Consider the following 21,638-nt stretch of genomic DNA (forward strand, 5'->3'; position numbering starts at 1 on the left):
TTTTCCATGTTTTGGCTATTGTTGACATTGCTGCTATGAACATTGGGGTATATGTGCTCCTATGCATCAGCACTTCTGTACCCCTTGGGTAAATACCTAGCAGTGCTATTGCTGGGTCATAAGGGAGTTCTGTGGATAGTTTTTTGAGGAACCTCCACACTGTTTTCCAGAGCAGCTGCACCAGTTTACATTCCCACCAACATATAGGAGGGTGCCCGTCTCTCCACACCCTCGCCAGCATCCATAGTCTCTTGATTTGTTCATTTCAGCCACTCTGACTGGTGTGAGGTGGTATCTCAGTGTGGTTTTGATTTGTGTTTCCCTGATGATGAGTGACGTTGAGCATTGTTTCATGTACCTGTAGGCCATCTGGATGTCCTCTTTGGAGAAGTGTCTATTCATATCTTCTGCCCATTTCTTCACTGGGTTATTTGTTTTGTGAGTGTGAACTTTGGTGAGTTCCTTGTAAATTTTAGATACTAGCCCTTTATCTGATGTCATTTGCAACTATCTTTTCCCATTCCGTGGGTTGCCTATTAGTTTTCTTGATTGTTTCCTTTTTGCAGTGCAGAAGCTTTTTATCTTGATGAAGTCCCAAGAGTTCAGTTTTGCTTTCATTTCCCTTGCCTTTGGGGATGTGTCGAGTAGGAGATTGCTGCGGTGGAGATCAAGGAGGTTTTTTCCTACTTTCTCCTCGAGGGTTTTGATGGTTTCCTGTCTCACATTCAAGTCCTTCAGCCATTTTGAGTTAATTTTTGTGTATGGTGTAAGAAAGTGGTCTAGTTTCATTCTTCTGCATGCTGCTGTCCAGTTCTCCCAGCACCACCTGCTAAAGAGGCAGTCTTTTTTCCATCGGATACTCTTTCCTACTTTGTCAAAAATTAATTGGCCATACATTTGTGGGCCCAGTTCTGGGTTCTCTATTCTATTCCATTGGTCTATGTGTCTGTTTTTGTGGTATATATACACAATGGAGTACTACATGGCAATGAGAAAGAATGACAAAAAAAATAAAAAATAAAAATAAATTTTTAAAAAATTTTTAAAAATGAAAAAGTAAAGCTTTTATTATTTTAGTGTTATCATGTTGCACAGTGTTAGTGCAGAGGGATTTGGTGAGGGTCCCATGGAAGTAGTCTCTGGTAACACAAAGGACAAATGACAAACAGAAAGGACAGTTCCTGAAAGTATCCCATGGCAGGAGCTGAGCAGAGCTCTCCCAGGCACACTCTCTCTGTGTCTGTCAATGGAATGGTCTGGGAATTGAGCAAGTGTTTGCTTCGCTCCCTGTAGAAAACTGAAGCTCGGGGCGCCTGGGTGGTTCAGTCGGTTAAGCCTCCGACTTCGGCTCAGGTCAGATCTCACATTCATGGGTTCGAGCCCCGCATCAGGCTCTGTGCTGACAGCTAGCTCAGAGCCTGGAGCCTGCTTCCAGTTCTGGGTCTCCTTCTCTCTCTGCCCCTCCCCCTCTCATGCTCTGTCTCTCTGTGTGTAAAAAATAAAAATAATAATAATAATAAATTTTAAAAAAAAAAGAAAAAAGAAAACTGAAGCTCATGGGCAGTGATTGCCATGCTTTGCCTTCTTTACGTGTTGGGTCAGATACCTGTGTTCCCCACCCCGAGCACTAGGCAGAGACATCTGTGTGTCCCTCAGCCGTGCTCAGCTTCAACACTGTGCTAAGTTTACCACTCTGTCCAGGGAGACAAGCCAAAAAACCTACATCAGGCCAAGAAAGAACAGCCACCCGAGTCCCTCAGTGTCCTTTGTAAGAAAGGGGTCACGGGAGTGATCGCTGTGCAGCACCCGGAGGCTGGACAGCAGTTAAGTTGTGTCCCCCTGGTAAGTGCTTCCTCTTCTGGGCTGAGGTTTCTCAAAGTTCTCGAAGTTCGGGTCCTTGTTAGTCTGTTTACTTGTCTTATTGTGATCGCCATGAGTCTTTAATACTATCTGTCATTAACAGGAAATTTTTCTTTATTCTGATGATGTAGCTGAACCTCCCACTTCAGAAATGGAGTTGGGATCCAGAATGGAGAAAAATGAACAGTTCCTGCAGAAGCTGGGCAGAAAGGCTGTCAGCAAGTGTCTAGATCTGAATAACTGCAGACTAACGACCGAGGACGTGGCGGAAGTGGGTGTGTACGCAGCTGACTTCGCACAGGGGGACTCAGGGGCTTTTGGAGCAAACACACCCATCACTCACCTGACCACCTGAGGTTTGCAGGGTGGCCCCACACAACTCAGGAATAGCAGCACCATTATTTAAAACAACAACGATGACAAAAAGCGAGTTAATTGATCCTTCCTCAAGCTACAAAGATTTGGAGGAAGGCTCATTTGTCTGTTTTTTTCCTGAGTAATTTTATTTCCCTACTGATTGCTTCTTCCTCCCTGAAAAACATTTGTCTTGCATGTGATCTAAACTCGTGCAGTTCATCCATAGAGCTGAGGCCCATTGGGCATGTAAAGGGGTGTTGTGTTCAGTTATCTATGGAATGACAGTGTAGCCATCATGTGTCACAAGGAAGCAGGAGTCCAGTTATGAAGACCCCCACCCCACCCTCACTCAATCACTGCCACCTTTTTTTTCTCTTTTTCCCAGATACCTTGAGTCAAGTCTTTCATCAAATTAGATGTACCTACCAACAGGGAAGTGTCAAAACAACTGAATTTTGAGTGAGGGGTCCTTGACTATTTTAATTAAAACCCGTGTCATTATATTTTGGACAACTCTCTTTAAATGTTTTTGTTTCAAAAATTTTTAATGTTTTATTTATTTTTGAGAGAGAGAGAGAGAGAGAGAGAGAGAGAGAGAGAGTGTGTGTGTGTGTGTGTGTGTGTGTGTGTGTGTGTGAGCAGGGGAGGGTCAGAGAGAGAGGGAGACACAGAATCTGAAGACAGACTCCAGGCTCTGAGCTAGCTGTCTGCACAGAGCCCGACGCGGGGCTCGAACCCCCGAACCGTGAGATCATGACCTGAGCCAAAGTTGGACACTTAATCGACTGAACCACCCGGGCGCCCCTAAATGTTTTTTTTTAAGTTTGTTTATTTTTGAGAGAAAGAAACAGAGAGTGAGTGGGGAGGGGGAGAGAGAGAGGGAGACACAGAATCCAAAGCAAGCTCCAGGCTGTCAGTACAGAATTTGACACGGGGCTTGAGCTCACGAATCACAAGATTATGACCTGAGCCTAAGTCAGCTGCTCAACCGACTGAGCCACCCCAGTTCTCGTTTTGGACAACTCTCTTAAGAGAGAACCCTGACTGCACCTGTGTTTCCAGACGGCTGTGTGTCAGAGTCACTAGCAGAGCTGGTGCAAACGCAAGCACTTGAGTTCAGCCCAAACCCCCTGACTTGAAGTCTTTGAGCACAGGCCCCAGCAATCCTTTTAATTGTTTTTCCTTCTTAATGTGTTCAATATACTTACGCTTTATAAAGCGTAAGGATTCTGGTGAACAAGTTGAAAGGGCTCTACTGCTTTGGAAGCTAGTAACAAACAAGAGGCAAAAGCAAATTTCACTCCTATGAATGGCCTCAGAGGTCTGGAGCTGCTGTGTCTGGAGCTGTAAGAGCCCTGCTTCCTGCTTCTGACGGCTGCCCCTTAACCGTCAAGGCATATGTAAAAGCAGACAAGCAAAGATGCTGTATCCCTTCTAGGCTGGCATCTCCACTCTCTCTGGTCTTGTCACTTTGTGAGATAAAGATGGCCTTTGAGAATCTTTTTCATAGACTAACTTTACTTTTAATGAGAGATGGCAGCTACTCAGAGATGATTCAGTCAGGCTTTGTGCTTGTCTAAACCCCCACATGTTGGGTCCATTTAAATATAATGGGAACTTTCAAAGGTTGTGATACCCCGGCAATGACGATCACAGAGAAAGGGTAACTAGTACTCTCAATCTCAGCAATCCTGGCCAATTGTGCAGTCTTCCGCTTTCAGCCTGAGGATCCAATAGGATGAAGGGGTGAGGATGTCAGGGTGCTCTGCAAAAATGGAAAGGACTAGTGTACACATTACAGTGACAAGGGTAGTAACAGTAGCATTACCATTTCTACTACAATGAGGGGGTTCCTATGAAATCTGAAAATACCACTGCATTTTTGGAGTACATTTATTTGGAAGAAATAGAAAATGTCCTAGGAAATAGAGAATGTCATAATCTCTCCAACTGCGGGGCTGAGAGACCCGTGCTTTGATGAAAGTCAACATGTCCCCCCCTTCCCTCTTCTCTTACAGTGCACTAGGCACCGGGTTCTGTGTACCACCAGTCACACATTACATATGCAAATCTGTATTTTCTCCTATTCCCGTCCAGTTGCTCTGCTGCCTCTTCTCCCAGACTTGGAAAAACTGGATATTTCCTGGAATGATCTTGTAGGCGGAACCCTCCAGTCAGTCACCCAGCGAATGCACCTCATCAGCCAGTTAAAAGTCCTGAGGCTGGGAAGTTGCAGGCTTACCACTGATGATGTTCAAGCACTGGGTATGATGAATGCCTCTCTTCTAGAAGCTCTGAAGCATCAAGGACAAGCTCTCTGGGTCACAGACCCTCAGGTGCTCATGGATGAGGGCACAGGACGATGAAATGCCATTCTGGGCACTTGTATACCTTCTGAAAAACTAAGTAGCCTGTACCTAGCATTGTGCTAAGCCCAAGATAGAGACAGGAACAAGGTTGGCCAGGTATCTGTTCTCATGGAATTTAAATGGAGATAACTGTCAAATTTGCCTACTCTCTGTTAGTCACCTGCAAATTCGAGGAGCTGGGGGAGATAATAATTAAGTTATTTTTCAATTCTAAAACAACCTCTTCTACTTTTCCACTCCAATTTTTTAAAAATGGATGAAAACAAGGTTTTAAAACTAAAAGCAATGGTTTAGAAAGAACTAGAACTTCCGGTTACTTAATTAGTGAACATGGAATAACATAGGATACAAGATAAAATTTGTCGTGTTATCCAACTCTTTTTTTTTAAGTAGTTTATTGTCAAATTGGTTTCCATAACAACACCCAGTGCTCTTCCCCACAAGTACCCTCCTCCATCACCCCCACCTCTTTCCCCCCTCCCCCTTCCCCTTCAACCCTTGGTTCATTTTCAGTATTCAATAGTCTGTCAAGTTTTGCATCCCTCTCTCTCCCCAACTCTCTTTCCCTCTTCCCCTCCCCTTGGTCCTCCATTAGGTTTCTCCTGGTCTCCTGTTAGACTTATGAGTGCAAACATATGGTATCTATCTTTCTCTGCCTGACTTATTTCATCGTGTTACCCAACTCTTTACTGAAATGCTTGCTGGTTTCAATATTTTTAAAAATTCTTCTGGTCTGAAGTTCCTTATTACAATGACATATTTTGATCATTTACATCTCTGCAAAGATTTCTGTAAAGACAACATAATTCATGTCAAATATCTTCTCTTTGATCCTCTGTGGAAAATTGAGGTCAGTTGAGGCCCCCTGGTCAACCCTTCTGGTAGTTGAGAAACACCATCCATCTTAGAGCCAGCCAGGTCTTAGTGCAAATCCTACCCCCACTTCCAACTAGCTTTGTGACCATGGACAAATTATTTAACCTTCCTGAGCCTCAGCTTTCTTATCTCTGAAATGGGGTTGATATCCACCTCAAAAAACTATTGTGAGGATTAACTAATTTCTGTAAAGCACTTACTACATGCCGAGCACATAGTAGGTACTCAGTAATGGATAATTCTTCCTTTTGCTCTTCCCTCATCCAAAACTAACTTCCAGTGGTTTTAGGGGATCGATTTAGCTCCACTGGTTAGCAGCTGGTTATTGAGTGGCAGAGGTGCAAATTCAACTCATTGTGACTCGGGCATGAAAAGAAAATGTTGTTTCTTTATTTTCTGTGATGAGTCTAATCTTTGTTATGATCTTCCAGCCTTAAGAAACCAGGAAATGGAATTTCTGCCTGGGACTCACTCCAAACTTACTGGGTTCAGGAGAGAGTCTGCATCTTGGTTGCTGTGATGTTCTTGCTCCCTCTCTCAGACTCCTTTCTGGAAGGGCTTTTGCATCCTGTCCCATCAGAAGGGTCTCCCTTAGCCTTGATGGCAGATGGAGTACAGGGAGGATGGATAGGTTACTGATAAAAGATCATAAGTCAGGAGGCATTCCATCATTATCACACCAGTTACAGTTGCTTTATCAGGATGATAGATGCATGGCTGTCCAGTACCGTGTGCACTGCAGACATGGCTAATCAGTCATGTGCTCTCTCTTTCCTGGATCCTGGAGCAGGATTCAGGGGTATAGAAAGCTACCCCAGCTGACTGGCGATGACACACAAAATGATTCCTGTGCTGGAGAACATGCATTGTAACATGAGGCTTTTGCACTCCTGAAACCTCACTCCATATAGTGAATAACCAATGGTAGACATCCAAGCCCAGTGGTGGACAGTGGAGGAGAGGCTTCTAGACACAAGGAACTTTCCAGCACTCTTAATTGTTTGGTGTTGAGATTGACTCTGTATGTTGAGAAAGTGTATTTTCCCATATGTGCCTCTGTTCTACCCAAGGCAGTGGAAATCATTCCTACAGCTGACTTCCCCGCTCCCTTCCCTATTCTCTCCCAGCTTCCATTCTGGCCCTTGGATGCTTTCCTATGTGAAAGGGTATCAGAAATGTCAGGTTCTACCCCTTTCTCACTGCATCCTCCTCCACCCACCAGGGCTGCATGGCTGTCGCGAGTGGCTAGCACCTTATGCTTTATTATTAGTTCTCTGCAGTGCTTGGTTCTGTTGTGTGTGATATCCTTGATGTCAGGGTCACCTTCACCCCTGTGGTGCTCCGTGCCCGTTTTGTCTCACCTCTTTCTCTGGCCCAACTTCCCAGCAATGCTGGCCCCAGACAGGGTGGATGAAAGAAGTTGGAATCGTACAAATATTTATACCACAAAAACAACTCAGTGAAACCATCCTACTGATAGGTGCATTTTTTTTTAATTTAATGTTTATTTTTGTGACAGACAAGACAGCTACGGAGAGGCAGAGAAAGAGGGAGACATAGAATCTAAAGCAGGCTGCAGGCTCTGAGCTGTCAGCACAGAGCCCAATGCAGGGCTCGAATTCACAAACTCTGAGATCATGACCTGAGCTGATGTTGGATGCTTAACTGACTGAGCCACACAGGTGCCCCTGAGGTTTTTTGTCTTGTTTTGTTTTTTACGATTTTTATACATAGACATGGCATCTGAACTTTGGAGGGAGGAGAGACTAGAATTGCTGTGCCTATAAATACAGAAGCGCCCACTGCTGGGAGCAGGCAGGAGCTGGGCCATTTACTTCACTCTGTTCCTCGGCACCTGGCACCTAACTGGTCCCTGGCCCGGCCATTATTAATCCATAAATTATGGTTGTGCTGATTTTGAGATGGAGTCTCTGCCTTGTGGACTAATAATCAATCCAGTCTTTGGGCTTTTTGGTAACAGGAGTAGCATTGGATGCGATACCTGAGCTAGAAGAGCTGAACTTGTCCTGGAACAGTAAAGTGGGAGGGAACTTGCCTCTCATCCTCCAGAAGGTCCAAGAAGGGAGCAAGATACAAACACTTGAGCTTGTGGATTGCGACCTTACACCGGAAGATGGGGCATTTATGGGTAAGTGGGATTTGGACATGTCCTTCCCAGAAAATAAATGTGAAGTTGCCCACAATCAGACAGCCTGGGGGTCAAAGTGGGCTGTGCTTTCTCTTACCCTGAATTGGAACAGTGGTACACTGTACCCCCAGGTCACATGAAGCTGGCCTCCCCCTCTTGCCCCAACAGTCACACCCTGCGTTTTTACTGAGCTGCTCTTCTTTTGGTTTGCTTCCCTCTAGGTCAGTTGCTACCCATAATGCAAAATCTTGAAGTCCTTGATCTTTCTATTAACAGAAACATTGGTAGCAGTCTACACAGTATTGCTCAGGGATTAAAAAGCACTTCAAATCTGAAAGTACTGAAGTTACATTCATGTGGACTATCGCAAAAGAGTGTCAGAATATTGGGTGAGTTAGCAATCACTGACTGAGGCTTCTATAGACCTATGCAACAAAATATGCACAGTGGTTAGATAGGCTGGGGAATAAGATGATAGGTAATCTAAATCTTCCTTGTTTTATTATTTTCTAAGTCTTTTATGATAAGTATGTACTTGCATGATTACAAAAATAACCCTTTAAAATGGCTGCCTCTGAAAAGGCCAGGATATTTTGGGTTTGAGACAGACATGGGGCAAAATAAGAGTTACATGCTACTAAAGCTCTCCATTTTTCTCTTACCTTTGAAAAATGTCAGTGTTACCTGATGCTCAGTAGTAGGAAGGAGTTGATACTGATAAAAATAACAGTGTCAGTGGCATCTGTATTTAAAATGTATTCCTCTATAGAGGGTATCTGCATTAAAGGAGACCATGACATGAAATTGTGTTTTTCCCTTCAACTTACAGAGCCTGTAATATCCTTCTCACTGGCGGTTTGCCTAAGTCTAGAAATGCCAATGCTCCAGCCAGTGTAGGAGGACCATTAGCTGCAGGGTTTGACCAAAGCCATTGGCACGCATCACAGATCACGGGAGGTGTGTGTTAGAAGCCACTGTCAAGTCCAAAGACGGCCAGATGGTAGGAAGTCTAAGGTTATTCCCCCGCCGTGGCTTTTCTCAGCCCCTTGTATCTTCTCTGTCTCCCTCTACGCACCTGCCTTCCACCTTGTTATTTGTCAGAATGGGACTTTTGACTTCCTTTGTAGATGCTGCTTTTAGTTACTTGTGTGAACTGAGGAAATTAGACCTTTCCTGCAACAAGGAGCTGGGTGGAGGTTTTGAAGACTCATCAGCTCCATTGGCTGTGTTGGGGCATCTAGAAGTCCTGAATCTTCACCAGTGCTCGCTGACGGCAGACGATGTGGTGTCACTGAGTAAGTGTGAACTGTAGAACCAAGGAAGGACTTTGGGAACTTCAGTGTATGTTTGGAAACTTGGCAAATTTGAGGTGTCCCCTTAAACTTATAGTTTATGAAGTAATTGAAAGCGTCAAGTCACAGAAGTTCTGTAAATGCCCTCAAGATAGTATCTGGCATGTATCAAGTGCCCAGTAAGTATTAGCGAACCTAAATTCCTCCTAAACATGTTTGTAAATGATGGCTGTAGCACTTGAAGGAGAAAATTTTGAATATACGTTGCTGTTTAGAAATGAATCTGTGAGTCACAAAGTTCATTTCAAACAAGGATGAAGAAGGAGCGCCAAACAAAGGGTGTTGAGTCTTTCTGACTAACAAGTGAAGCCAAGCCCCTTAGATACAGATGAAGTTATAGAAGTCAGTGGGCTGGTACATAATGGGTGTACATTACAACTTTCTGCTGAAGACACAATCCTGTAATTACCACACATAATGTATAAATGCAGTTTCCCATAACAAACAATGCAAGTTCAGCCTTGCCATTAAGGGTTTTAGTCCATCTGTGACCACAGTAAACCTTGAAAATACCTCCAGAGTCTGATCACAGATCACCACCTAGACCTGGTTCAGGCCACTGTCATCTCAGGCCAGTTCCTCCTCTATCACTGTGATCTCACTCCCTACCCTTCCCCTCCTTGACTCTCTCCAGCCACTCTGTCCCTGGGGCCTTCGTCCTCACTCCCTCTCCAGATCACAGGCCCCTCCTGTGAGGGAGCACCGTCAGCACCTCCACTTTGATCAGGCACAGGCGCTTGTTGACTATGACTGATTGAAAGAATGAATCCATGAAGAGCAAGATGAAAAAGAATTTTTTAGTTGTTTGTAGTACAACTGGGGAAGGAAAAGAGTTAAAATAGGTTCTTAGGTCTGATATCTATATTTTAGACCTGTTAAATTACATTTTTTTTGTTTTTATTTTTTAGTATTTGTTTATTTTTGAGAGAGAGATAGACAGAGCCCAAGAAGAGGGCAGGGGAAGGAGCAGAGAGAGAGAGAGAGGGAGACACAGAATCCAAAGCAGGCTCCAGTCTCTGAGCTGTCAGCACAGAGCCCGATGCAGGGCTCAAACTTGTGAACTGCGAGATCATGACCTGACCTGAAATAAGACAATTAATCGACTGAACCACTCAGGTGCCCCGAGACCTGCTAAATTACATTTTAGAATCTTATTCTTCAATATGAAAAACAGAAGAGTCCAAGCCTTTCATTAAAAATGTTAAAGTAGTAATCTGTTTCTGGGCTCCAAGTGGAGCCTTCTAGGGTATCGCCATGCCCTTTAATTCTGAGTGTCATACCTGGAGGAGACCCTCCTGGATTTGGATTACCAATACACCAGATCCCACAGAATGATGTTCCCTTGGTACAACTGAGTAACATGAATATTGCCTCTCATGCTGTTCCTCAGAGAAGGTTACAGTGCTAGAGGTCCTCCACTGTTACCATAGCATAGAGCAGGGGATGGACTGGCCTCTCTTACTACATTCGCAGCCACCAACACGGGTGAATGGCCCTGGAAAGCTAACGATTATTTAATAACTGTAGCAAATTGCGTTCCCCTACTGCATAATTTTGAAAAGATGGAAATGAAAACACATCCTGTGTGTACCTTATGGTATTAAGTAATTTCCCATTCTTCTTTCTGATCATCCTAGACAGCTCCAAAGAAATGGAATTACAGACCATTTAGCCAAGCATCTAGCTGTATGAGCACTGTGCCAGGGGTGAAGGGAAATTCAGTCAAGGAGCTTGGGTCTGGCAGGCACAGGAATAAACCAACTACGCGGTGAAGTGCACAGTACTGTGGGGAAGAAACAGTTACATCCGTTGGGGTCACATGTGCCTGCCTTCCTTTCCTTCCCCTCCACCTTTCTCCCATCCTCCGTCCCTCCTCCCACAAGTGTGTGTGTGCCTCCAATGTTCTAGGCTCTGATGCACACTCTGGGGCTGAAGCAGGCCCTACATACAGACCTCGCTGTCATAGACTCTGGGTCTCAAGTTCTCTCTTGTCTAGCAAGAAAGCAGGATGCAGAATTAAAAAATAGAGAGATGGCTAATGTCTGGGAAAAGACAAGAGCCCTGAAAAAGGGCCCTTGCCCTGTGTTTATTAAGGTCAGAAGGCTTACAGATGTGATGGGCATGCACAAAGAGACAAAGAAACTGAGCCTGGGGACACGAGGCAAAAGGGGGGTGTTGAGGATACACAGGGTTTAGGGTTTGGGTCAATATCAAACAAAATCCTGGTGCTGGGCGGATGACCAGATGATTGTTAATGGCAGATAGGAGGCACTGTGTCCGTCTAGCTTAGCTGGCCTAGAAGAGAAGACAGAGGAAATACCCTCAAGGCTGACAAGACACCTTTTCTTTTGTTAACCATCTCCACTCTGGGCGGCTTCTCCTGCAGCGCAGTGGTCCGTAGTCCAATTTACTTGTTTTGCCCAACTCGGCCCTTTTCTCCTATGAAAGCAGCTTCTCTGCCATAGTACTAAGTTGAGGGGCGTGGATTTTTGCCCTGCATGCCTAATCTTGCTTACTTCATATACCTTTGTATTGGGAGCCTTTGTGCCCGTTCCTATTTGGGGGGCTTTGGCTCTCCCTCTCTATTTTGGGGGCTCTGTACTCCCTTATTCTTGGGGTGCCTTTGCACCATCCTATTCTTGGGGTGCCAATCTTGTTTACCCAAACTTGGGTGTGAGCATCCTATGGCTCTGTGCTACCTACGCTGCGCTAATCCATTGGTGTAAGCCCGGGGATCCCTAAGCTTATTCCCCACACCTCACGGAAGCAAAAATAAATAGGGTGATGTGATAGTGACCAAGGGGTTATGTGGCCGAGGTGGCCCTGGAAGGCTCTCAGGGGTGGGCCGGCCCCACAGAGATGCCCAGATGCTGCAGCTCCCACACTGGAAAGAGGGAGACCAACGGCTTGCAAGCATGAAAAGGAACAGAACGATAGTGAAGCAGGAGTAACTCCTGGCACGGCAAGTCCCTCAGGACCCCATGTCAGCGCTGTCACCAACAGATATCCGTCCTGACTGCTTGCTTTCATTGCCTTCCTAGTACTTATTGCTTTATTCTGAGAAAAGAATGATGACACTGAACATTAATTGAGCTGTTAATGTGTGCCAGGCCACGTACCAAGTACTTTAAACATACTCAGTCATTGTATCTTTCCAATGACCCTATAAAGTACTATTGTTCTCATTTTTTAGAAAACTGAGGTTCAGAGAAGTTAAGTAACTTTTGTTAAGTCACACAGTTCTTTAGCAGCAGAGGCAGGATTAGAACCCAGTACTGCCTCCAAAGTCTTTGGTCTTAACTTCTAGCCTGAAGAGAGGTTTGGAAGCAGGAAATCCCAAGCTTCCCACTGGGAAATGCAGCTGGTGTGCGTGTGTGTAAGGGTGTGTAAAGGAGGGAGATTGTGGGACCCAAACACCCAGAAGACGCTTTGGGATAGGGTGCCTAACACACATCACTGCTGACATTTTAACAGCCCAGGTAATCCCTTTACTCTCGAGTCTTCAAGAGTTGGATTTATCCGCCAACAAAAAGATGGGTGGCTCCTCGGAAAACCTACTCAGCCGGCTCCGGTTTTTACCAGCCCTGAAGTCCTTGCTCCTCAACAACTGTGCTTTGCAAAGTGAGACGTTTACTGCCCTCGGTAAGAGACTTCCCCAGGCCCCTACAGGCATGTGCAGTAACACATGAGAACACATTCCCTCCATCGGCTCAGCCATAGGCAAACTTGTGAAGTACTAATTTGTCTTCTTTTCAGGAACTATGCTCCCTTAAAAGTGGCCTTCTGAAGGCCACGCAAAGGATTCTGGCATTTGCAAATCTAACATTGCCAACTCTGGAGCTCCATCTTCATGGTAACTTGTCATTTCGCTGAGGTGCCAATATGATCTGCATTTCTGGGAGGCTCTGGGAAAGGCAAAGCAGTTGCTGGCATGTGAGCCTCGCTGACTGCCCAGCATCTACTTCCCAGCAAGATTTGTTGTCCTCTCTAGGACTCTGGGCCTGCCGGAAGGTCATGGATACAGCCCAGCCTAGATCCAGGGTCTAGAGAATCTGGCATTTCTGCCTTTTGGGGCCAAGACCATCATCTTCAAGTTGAGGGAGATACTCTGAGGCAGAGGCACTTTATGTCATTTTACGGAGTTCACCACCCAAGGAAAGTACTTTGGGCGTACTTTGCCCTGTGCTGACAGCACGGAGCCTGCTGAAGTAAGAGTCTCTCTCTCCCTCTGTCTCTGCCCCTCCCTGGCTCCCACTCTCTCATGTGTGCTGTCGAAAATAAATAAAAATAAACTTTAAAAAAAGTAAATTGGATCTTATCACTATCCATTTTAAACAGACTCAGTGGCTGCCCGCATCACCTCTGGGAAACTCCACATCCCGTCATGGGGCCTAAAGGTGCAGGTGCTCACGGCCATTCTCCACGTGCGCCCTGAACCAGCCTCAGTTGGCTTCTTTCGGTTCCTTCCTGGCACTGAGATCTCCTTTGTCTCTAGGCCTTTCCGTTTTCTGGATGGAATGCCCCCCACACCCAATTTTTCCTGGGGAACTCTGACTTCAGCATCAATGCTCCCTGTTAATACAGCATCTCTGATCTAAATTAGGAGCCGTGTATCTTTCTTATAGCCTTTATCAGAATTTGCATTTGTGTATTTATTTGGGTGTTTTTCTCAATGTGCATATTTCCCCCAGTTTATAACCTCCTTAAGGACAGAGATGACACTTACCCTTCACTGTCTGTGCTAACCACGTTTTAGGTATTTCTGATATTAGCTAAGCAAGTAAAACAGAGTAACTTCTCGAAAGGGTCTGTAATCCCTCAAATGGTTAGGTGAACACATGCACACACACAATACATGCCATGCTAAGACTAATGTTCAGTTAGGCAAGCACCGCAAAAAAATAAATTTAGGGACAACATGATTTTTGCTAAAAAATTTTTTAATGTTTATTTTTTTTGAGACAGAGAGAGCACATGTGTGCAGGAATGGGACAGAGAGAGAGGGAGACGAGGATCCAACGCAGGCTCTGAGCTGACAGCAGAGAGCCTGATGAACCTCGAGATCATGACCTGAGCCAAAGTCAGACGCTTAACCAGCTGCGCCACCCAGTCGCCCCCCGCCATGATGTTTTATAAGTATACATTCTAGCTGGAAAAAACTGGATATCTTTTAAAGAAAATTTTGTTTTTAATTTTGTGTCTTCTGCCATCAGAGGATAATAGCTCTTTCCAATTATTGCTGCAAAATGAATCATAATCAGGTAGATATTACACTAAATTATATCAACTTGCTTTAAGAAGTAAACATATATTTCTCCACCTTACTTTTAGGAGAAACAGTTCCATTTCTTATTGATAGGTCTCTGTACCACGCAGGTAGAAATTTTCTTCTTAGATATTATAAAAGGATATATATATACATATACATATATTTGCCCCTTGGACATCTGTTATTCTTTATAAAGAAGATTGGAATTGAAGCATGATTAACTAGATATCTTGGCAATAGGTTGTTTGGTTAATTTCAACATTAGGGGCAACTGAGAATTGAGCAGAACCTCTTTTAATCTCCTTTGGAAATCTCTCCAAAACACACCAGTTCCCTTTCTTGTCTCTGTCACTGCAGGTAGGTAGGCACACATTCTGGTGTCTCAGAGTCCTGAGGAGACTCGGCCCCCTCTCTGAACTTTAGTGGTGACTGTACAAGGGAATATGTAAAACCAGGACAGGGGCACCTGGGTGGCTCAGTCGGCTAGGCGTCCGACTTCGGCTCAGGTCATGATCTCACAGTTCGTGGGTTTGAGCCCCGCGTCAGGCTCTGTGCTGACAGCTAGCTCAAAGCCTGGAGACTGTCTTCAGATTCTGTGTCTCCTTCTCTCTCTGACCCTCCCCTGCTCATGCCTTCTGACTAGCTATCCAGATCCTTTGCTTCTTTCTCCCTCCTGGATGTGAACTGAAGGAGAAAAACCCCAGTCAATAGTGAATTCCATTTCTTTGAGTTTTACTTTTCTAAAGTTTCCAACATTTCTCCCAAATAAAAATAGACAACAGAAGTGGTGGTCATGAATTTTGGGCAAAAGAAAACAGTTTCCACAACTGTCTTAACTTTAGTTCTATTAATAAGTTGCCCTCGTTTGCTCACTTTCAAAGAGGGAAGCCTAAGTGATTGCTCTTCTTACTATTATCGATTTTAGCTGAAGCCTCCGCTCACCTTGCTCTGGAAGTATTCGACCTTTCTTGGAATAAATGTGTTGGTGGCAACCTGAAGCTGCTCCTGGAATCACTAAAGTGCTCAGAGTCCCTTCAAGTGCTGAGACTGAGCAGCTGTTCCCTGGTGACAGAGGACGTGGCTCTCCTGGGTTCGTATCTACTGGTCCCAAAGCAGTGCCGGCACAGGGCTCCCAGTGCGCCCGTCCTGCAGGCGGAAGGAAGGTAGGGAGGGCAGCCAGACCTGTGGCTGAGCCCTCTGTGAAGCTTCCCTGTGCTCTGACACCTGCTTAGGAGAGATCTGGTGAAAACAAATAAGGGCAATTCAAAGGCCAGGAAGACAGTGGTGGGCATTTCACAAAGGGGGAGATGGGCATAGATGTGGTAATGGGTCATTCCAGCTTCTGCTCTGCATCTTCCCCACACCAGGACAGTCTTGGCCTTCCCTAGCCAGTTCCGTGTTGCTCAAATTTCAATTACCTACAGTGTACCTTCACAAAGTTTGCCCTGTCTGCGTTGTACCGGCACTGTTACTTAATTTTTTTTTCTTTATATTACATCTTTAATTTAAATGCTTTTATTTAAACAGGAAACTGAGGGGTGTCTGGGTGGTTCAGTCGGTTAAGATCAGACTCTTGATCTCAGCTTAGGTCATTATATCATGGTTTGTGGATCAAGCCCCTTGTCGGGTTCTGCACTGACAGCATGGAGCCTGCTTGGGATTCTCTCTCCCTCTCTCCCTGCCCCTCTCTGCCTCAAAAACAAAACAAAACAAAAACAGGAAACTGATCATCACTATAACTGAAATACAAGTATCACATTGTTAGGCTGTTGCCAGTTGAAAGCTTTGAACAGGGGTTAATTCTTTGTTAGAAAAGGGGGATAGAGAGCTTTAGAGGCATACTAGCATCGATCTGATACTTTCTCTATGTCACTTGAGAAAGATGGAAAGAGAATTGAATAAGGAGTAACTTTTGCACTGTGGGATTCAGAGTCCAGAATACCTTTTCCAAATATCCCCTAAAACCGCCTCTATATGCCCACTTCCCACTGGGAGACAACGACTTGGAGAGAACACCTGTGTCTGTCATCTGCCCTTGTCCCCACACCTCTGTCACTATGCAGCCGCCAGCTGCCAGGTCTCTGGAGCAATGAGCACCCCTCCAAAAACGTTTTAGTTAATAACAAGCATTATTGTGTGTGAGTAGCCATTGCCCCTTTTATATTGCTTTGATTATTTTAACAACATCCTTTAAGAATTTCTTAATCACTTGTAGCTTTTTTTTTCTTTTATAAATAACAGTACTTTCTCAGAGTAAACTACCTAAGTATTTCCATAACCTATGATCCTATTAGCCAGATTTAGTATACAGAATCTTTAAATATAAAACAGTATAAGAAAGTTAAAACAATGTCTGGGATTTGCTTTAAAATATAGTAATATGATCATCTCAAAAACCATATAATCATCTCAGTATATACAGAAAAAGCATTTGACAAGATTCAATATCCGTTCATGATAAAAACTCTCAACAAAGTGAGATTAGAGGGTACACACCTCAACATAATCAAATCCACATATGCCAAACCTACAGCTAACATCATATTTTTCCCTCAATGGAAAAGAACTGAGAACTTTCCCCTAAGGTTAGGCACAAGGCAAGGATGTTCATTCTTGCCACTTTTATTCACCATAGTACTGGAAGTCCCAGCCATAGCCATCAGACAAGAAAAAGAAATAAAAGGCATCTAAATTGGTAAGGAAGAAGTAAAACTTCAACTATTTGCAGATGACATAATAATATATCTAGAAAACCCTAAAGTTCCACCAAAAACTATTAGAACTGATACATGAATTCAGTAAAGTTTCAGGGTTCAAAATCAATATACAGAATTTTGTTGCATTTCTATACACTAATAATGTAACAGCAGAAAGAGAAATTTAAGAAAAGAATCCCAACTACAGTTGCACCAAAAATAATAAAATACCTAGGAAAAAACTTAATGAAGGAGGTGAAAGACCTGTACTCTAAAAACTATGGAACATTGATGAAAGAAATTGGAGATGACACAAACAAATGGAAATATATTCCTTACTCATGGGCTGGGAGAACAAATATTGTTAAAACGTCCATAGCTACCCAAAGCAGTCTACAGATTGAATGCAATCCCTGTCATAACACCAACATCATTTTTTACAGAACTAGAACAAATAATCTTAAAATGTATATGGAACCCCAAAAGACCTTGAATAGTCAAAGCAATCTTGAAGAAGAACAAAATTAGAGGTATCACAGCCTAGATTTCAAGTTGTAGTAATGTAAGCAGTATGGTACCGGCACAAAAATACATATGTTGATCAACAGAACAGAACAAAGACCCAAGAAATAAATCTATGCTTATATGATCAAGTAATCTATGGCAAAGGAGGCAGGAATATACAACATTGGGCAGAGGCAGTGTCTTCAATAAATGGCGTTGGGATAACTGGACAGCTACCCGCAAAAGAATGAAACTGGGCCACTTTCTTACACCATCCACAAAAACTCCACATGGACTGGAGACCTTCTGAGACCTGAAACCATAAAACTTTTGGAAGAAAACAATAGGTGGTGATCTCCTTGACATTGGCCTTAGCAACATTTTTCTAGATATGACTCCGCAGGCAAGGGAAACAAAAGCAAAATTAAACTATTGGGACTACACCAAAATAAAAAGCTTTTGTACAATGAAGGAAACCACCAAAACCATGAAAAGGCAACTTACTGAATGAGAGAAGATATCTGCAAGTGACATATTCAATAAGGATTAATATCCAGCAAGTATATAAAAATTTATACAGTTCAACACCAAGAATCCCAAATAACCCAATTAAAATTGGGCAGAGGAACTGAAGAGAGATGTTCCCAAAAAAGACATCCAGATGGCCAACAGACACATGAAAGGATGCTCTACATCACTAATCATGGGGGAAATACAAATCAAAACCACAGTGAGGGAGCGCCTGGCTGGCTCAGTCAGTGGAGCATAGTGACTCTGGATCTCAGGGTTGCATGTCTGAGCCCCACAATGGGTGTAGACATTACTTTTTTAAAAGTCCTAAAAAAAATCATACACATACAATGAAGTATCACCTTACACCTGTCAGAATGGCTAAAATCAAAAAGTAAACAAGTGTTGGTGAGGATATGGAGAAAAAAGAACTCTCATGCATTGTTTGTGGCAGTGTAAACTGGTGCAGCCACTGTGGAAAACCGTATGGAGGTTCCTCAAAAAACTAAAAATAGAAATATCATACGATCCAGTAATCCTACTACTGGGAATTTACCCAAAGGAAACAAAAACCCTAATTTGAAAGATACATGCACCTCTGTTTATTGCAGCACGATTTATAATAGCCGAGATATGGAAGCAACTCAAGGGTCCACAGATAGATGAATGGATAAAGAAGAGTGTGTGTATACATATCATAATTATTCTGAGCCATAAAAAAGAGATATTTTTTAAAGAGATATACAAACTTACACCTCCCTCTCTCTTTCTTAATAAAGTAAGCTCTATGCCCAACATGGGCCTTGAACTCATGACCCCAAGGTTGAGTCACATGCTGCACAGACTGAGCCAGCCAGGTGCCCCAAGAATGAGATCTTGCCATTTGTACCTAGAAGGGTTAATGCTAAGTGAAATAAGTCAGATAAAGACAAATTCTGTAGGATTTCACTTATATGTGGAATCTAAAATGTCAAACAAACCAAAAAACAGACTCTTAAATACCGAGAACAAATTTGTAGTTACGAGAGAGGAGGTAGGTGAGGGAATGGGTGAAAGAGATAAAGGGGAGTCAGAGGGACAAAATAAATAAGTCATGGAGATGAAAAGTGTAACATAGGGAATACAGTCTATAACATTGTAGGATAAGTAAAAATAAAATTTAGTCATATCTCAGACATATTGTGATTCAGTTTCAGACAACCGCAATAAAGTAAAGATTGCAAAAAAGCAAGTCCAGTCAATTTTCTGGTTTCCCAGTACACTACACTATATTCTATTAAGTGTGCAATACATTATCTCAAAAAAAGAACATGTATGCCTTAGTTTAAAAATATTGCTGAAAAGTGCAAGCCATCATCTGAGCTTTCAGTGTCATAATCGCTGATCACATAACAAATAAGAAAAAGGTTTGCAATATCATGAGAATTACCAAAATGTGACACAGAGACACAAAGGATACAAATGCTATTGGGAAAATGGTGGTTGATGGTGAGTTGCCACAAACTGCCAATTTGTTACTAAAAAAAAAAAAAACAAAAAAACCCCCACTATCTGCAAAGCACAATGAAGTGAAGTACAATAAACTGAGGTATGCCTCTACTTAAAAAAAAAGTAGAAGGATGGGAAGTAGGTGAAACAAGACTGATGTAATGAAAATAACTGTTGAAACTGAATGGTGGCGACACAGGAGTTCATGCTCCTGTCTACTTTTTGTACCTTTGAAAATTTCCACAGTATAAAAATATTTCAAAAGGAAAAGCATGCGTGTTGTCTTTAACACTTAAGTATTGAGAATATGGTGAATTGTGTTGTAGAGAAAGGAAGAGACACACACGGACATGGACACCCAGGAATGAAGGGCAGCTGTTAAGTCTAGGGAATGCTAAGCTTTCATATGCACAGTGGAACCAAACTGTCGGAAAGATTAAAGTGATGGGGATGGAGCATCCTGCTTGTTCTGGAAGCCAGGACACATGAAGAATGACTGATAGACCTGGGCACATTTAGTCCTAAAGGGGGAGAAGTTGATGGGATCAGATCTTGTCCAACACGCAGGGCTGGTGTGAGGGAGGAGGCGAGGTGTCCAGTAGGCTGTGTGGGCAATTGGTGAAAAGTCACTGGAAGGCAGAAAGGACCCAGAGGGAGGGCTTTCTCCTGCTGAGAGCCACCTCACTCTGTTGGGCCAACCTGAAAGGATGCTTCAGGCAGGAGCAGGCTGGCCCCCAGTAGAGGAGCCATGAAAGAGAGTCCTCTCCAGTCATTGATCTGGAGGTTGAATGAGGAGATCTCCAAGGTCCCTGCCCCCTTGAGATCCTGTGCTACTCATCTGCTCTCTGTAATCCATCCCTGCTTTTTGCTGGCAAGGGAAGCACACACTGTTTGCTTTGGGTAGCTCTCCTGTCTCCCCTTTTAAGTGTTATCATCTTTTCATTGCTTTATCACTATTATTTATTAAGTGCCATTTTAGATAGTACTGTGATATATGCTCTTCAAAGGGAAAGTTTTTGTGTGTATTAGAGGTCCCTAAGGGGGATTAGAAATTACCCAGGTGTGTTTGCGCATCGAAAGTCCTCAGTGAAATACTTGTTGAATAAAGAATGACTGAATGAGCTGTGAACATTAAACAGTATTAAACAGCAAGAAGACTATTTACAAATGGTCCTCAGTTAAAGCCAATGAGCCATCACTCCTCAGGAACCGCTGGGACTCTAGTTGAGCCAAGAACAGGAACTTGACAAAAAAGATATTTTTTGGGTTGGGATTTGGAAAGAGAAAAAGAACAAATTTCAAGCTGTACATGGGATGCACAGAGAATAGATTTGGTACTAACGTAAGTTCAGATGCCCTGAATAAAGCTGCTAGCTAATAACAAACCATTACAAATTGCCAAACTTATCGTCACTAATTTTGGAGTTACTGTGTTACGGGAAGTGGCAAACAGCCACAGTACAAAGTAGTCTTGTATTTTAGCATTTAGTGTGATTTCATTTTTCAGCATCGCTAATACAGACGGGTCATCTGGCCAAGCTGCAGAAGCTTATCCTGAGCTATAATGATAGTATCTGTGATGCAGGATGGGCCATCTTCTGCCAAAACGTGTGGTTCCTCAAAGAGTTAACTGAGCTGGACATCAGCCTTCGGCCATCAACTGCTCGGGACTGTGGACAATGGTTTGGACACTTGTTATGTGCTGTCACCAAACTTCCCAAGATCACGGACATAGGAATGAAAAGGTGGATCCTCCCTGCTGCACAGCAGGAAGAACTAGAACATTTTCACCAAGATCACAGACGTGGCATTCACTTTGAGCTTGGTGAATTTCAGGAAGCTGATTTCCCAAAGCTAAACTAAGCTATAAACCATTATCTGGAGGAGGAAGAGAACATGAATGAATCCCAGTGTAATCAAAGGAGTATCAACTTCTGGACTATTTAATAGGATTGATGTGAAAGCTTTGTAAATATGTATATAGTAATCTAATATGAGCATGTCTTTATTCTCATTTAGGATGGCATTTTCCCCTGGAGTTTCATTTGTTTTGAAACTTACTACTTAGAAGGGTTCTGGTTACACATTTCCTTTTTTTATTGCCCTGGAGATTTCTCCACTTCTTTTCCTACATGATAAATATTCTCAATATAAGGGTGTGTAAGTGTGTGTGTGAGTGAATATGAAATCCAGCAGCTATGTAATAGT

The 21,638-nt window shown here is 43.3% G+C and overlaps 1 protein-coding gene across 1 annotated transcript in view; it reads left to right on the top strand.

Annotated features, from left to right (window-relative positions):
• Nucleotides 1-21,293, top strand: part of LRRC31 (leucine rich repeat containing 31) — a 28,334-nt gene extending 7,041 nt beyond the window's left edge. The window contains exons 2-9 of the mRNA XM_029938745.1: nt 1,992-2,135; nt 4,315-4,482; nt 7,444-7,611; nt 7,833-8,000; nt 8,739-8,906; nt 12,438-12,605; nt 15,158-15,322; nt 20,938-21,293. Coding sequence (XP_029794605.1) covers nt 1,992-2,135; nt 4,315-4,482; nt 7,444-7,611; nt 7,833-8,000; nt 8,739-8,906; nt 12,438-12,605; nt 15,158-15,322; nt 20,938-21,293 — 1,505 coding nt within the window. The remainder of the gene's footprint in view (nt 1-1,991; nt 2,136-4,314; nt 4,483-7,443; nt 7,612-7,832; nt 8,001-8,738; nt 8,907-12,437; nt 12,606-15,157; nt 15,323-20,937) is intronic.
• The last annotated feature ends 345 nt before the right edge of the window (nt 21,294-21,638 follow it).

The sequence above is a fragment of the Suricata suricatta genome, chromosome 5 (assembly GCF_006229205.1).
Source record: "Suricata suricatta isolate VVHF042 chromosome 5, meerkat_22Aug2017_6uvM2_HiC, whole genome shotgun sequence".
Lineage (NCBI taxonomy): Eukaryota > Metazoa > Chordata > Mammalia > Carnivora > Herpestidae > Suricata > Suricata suricatta.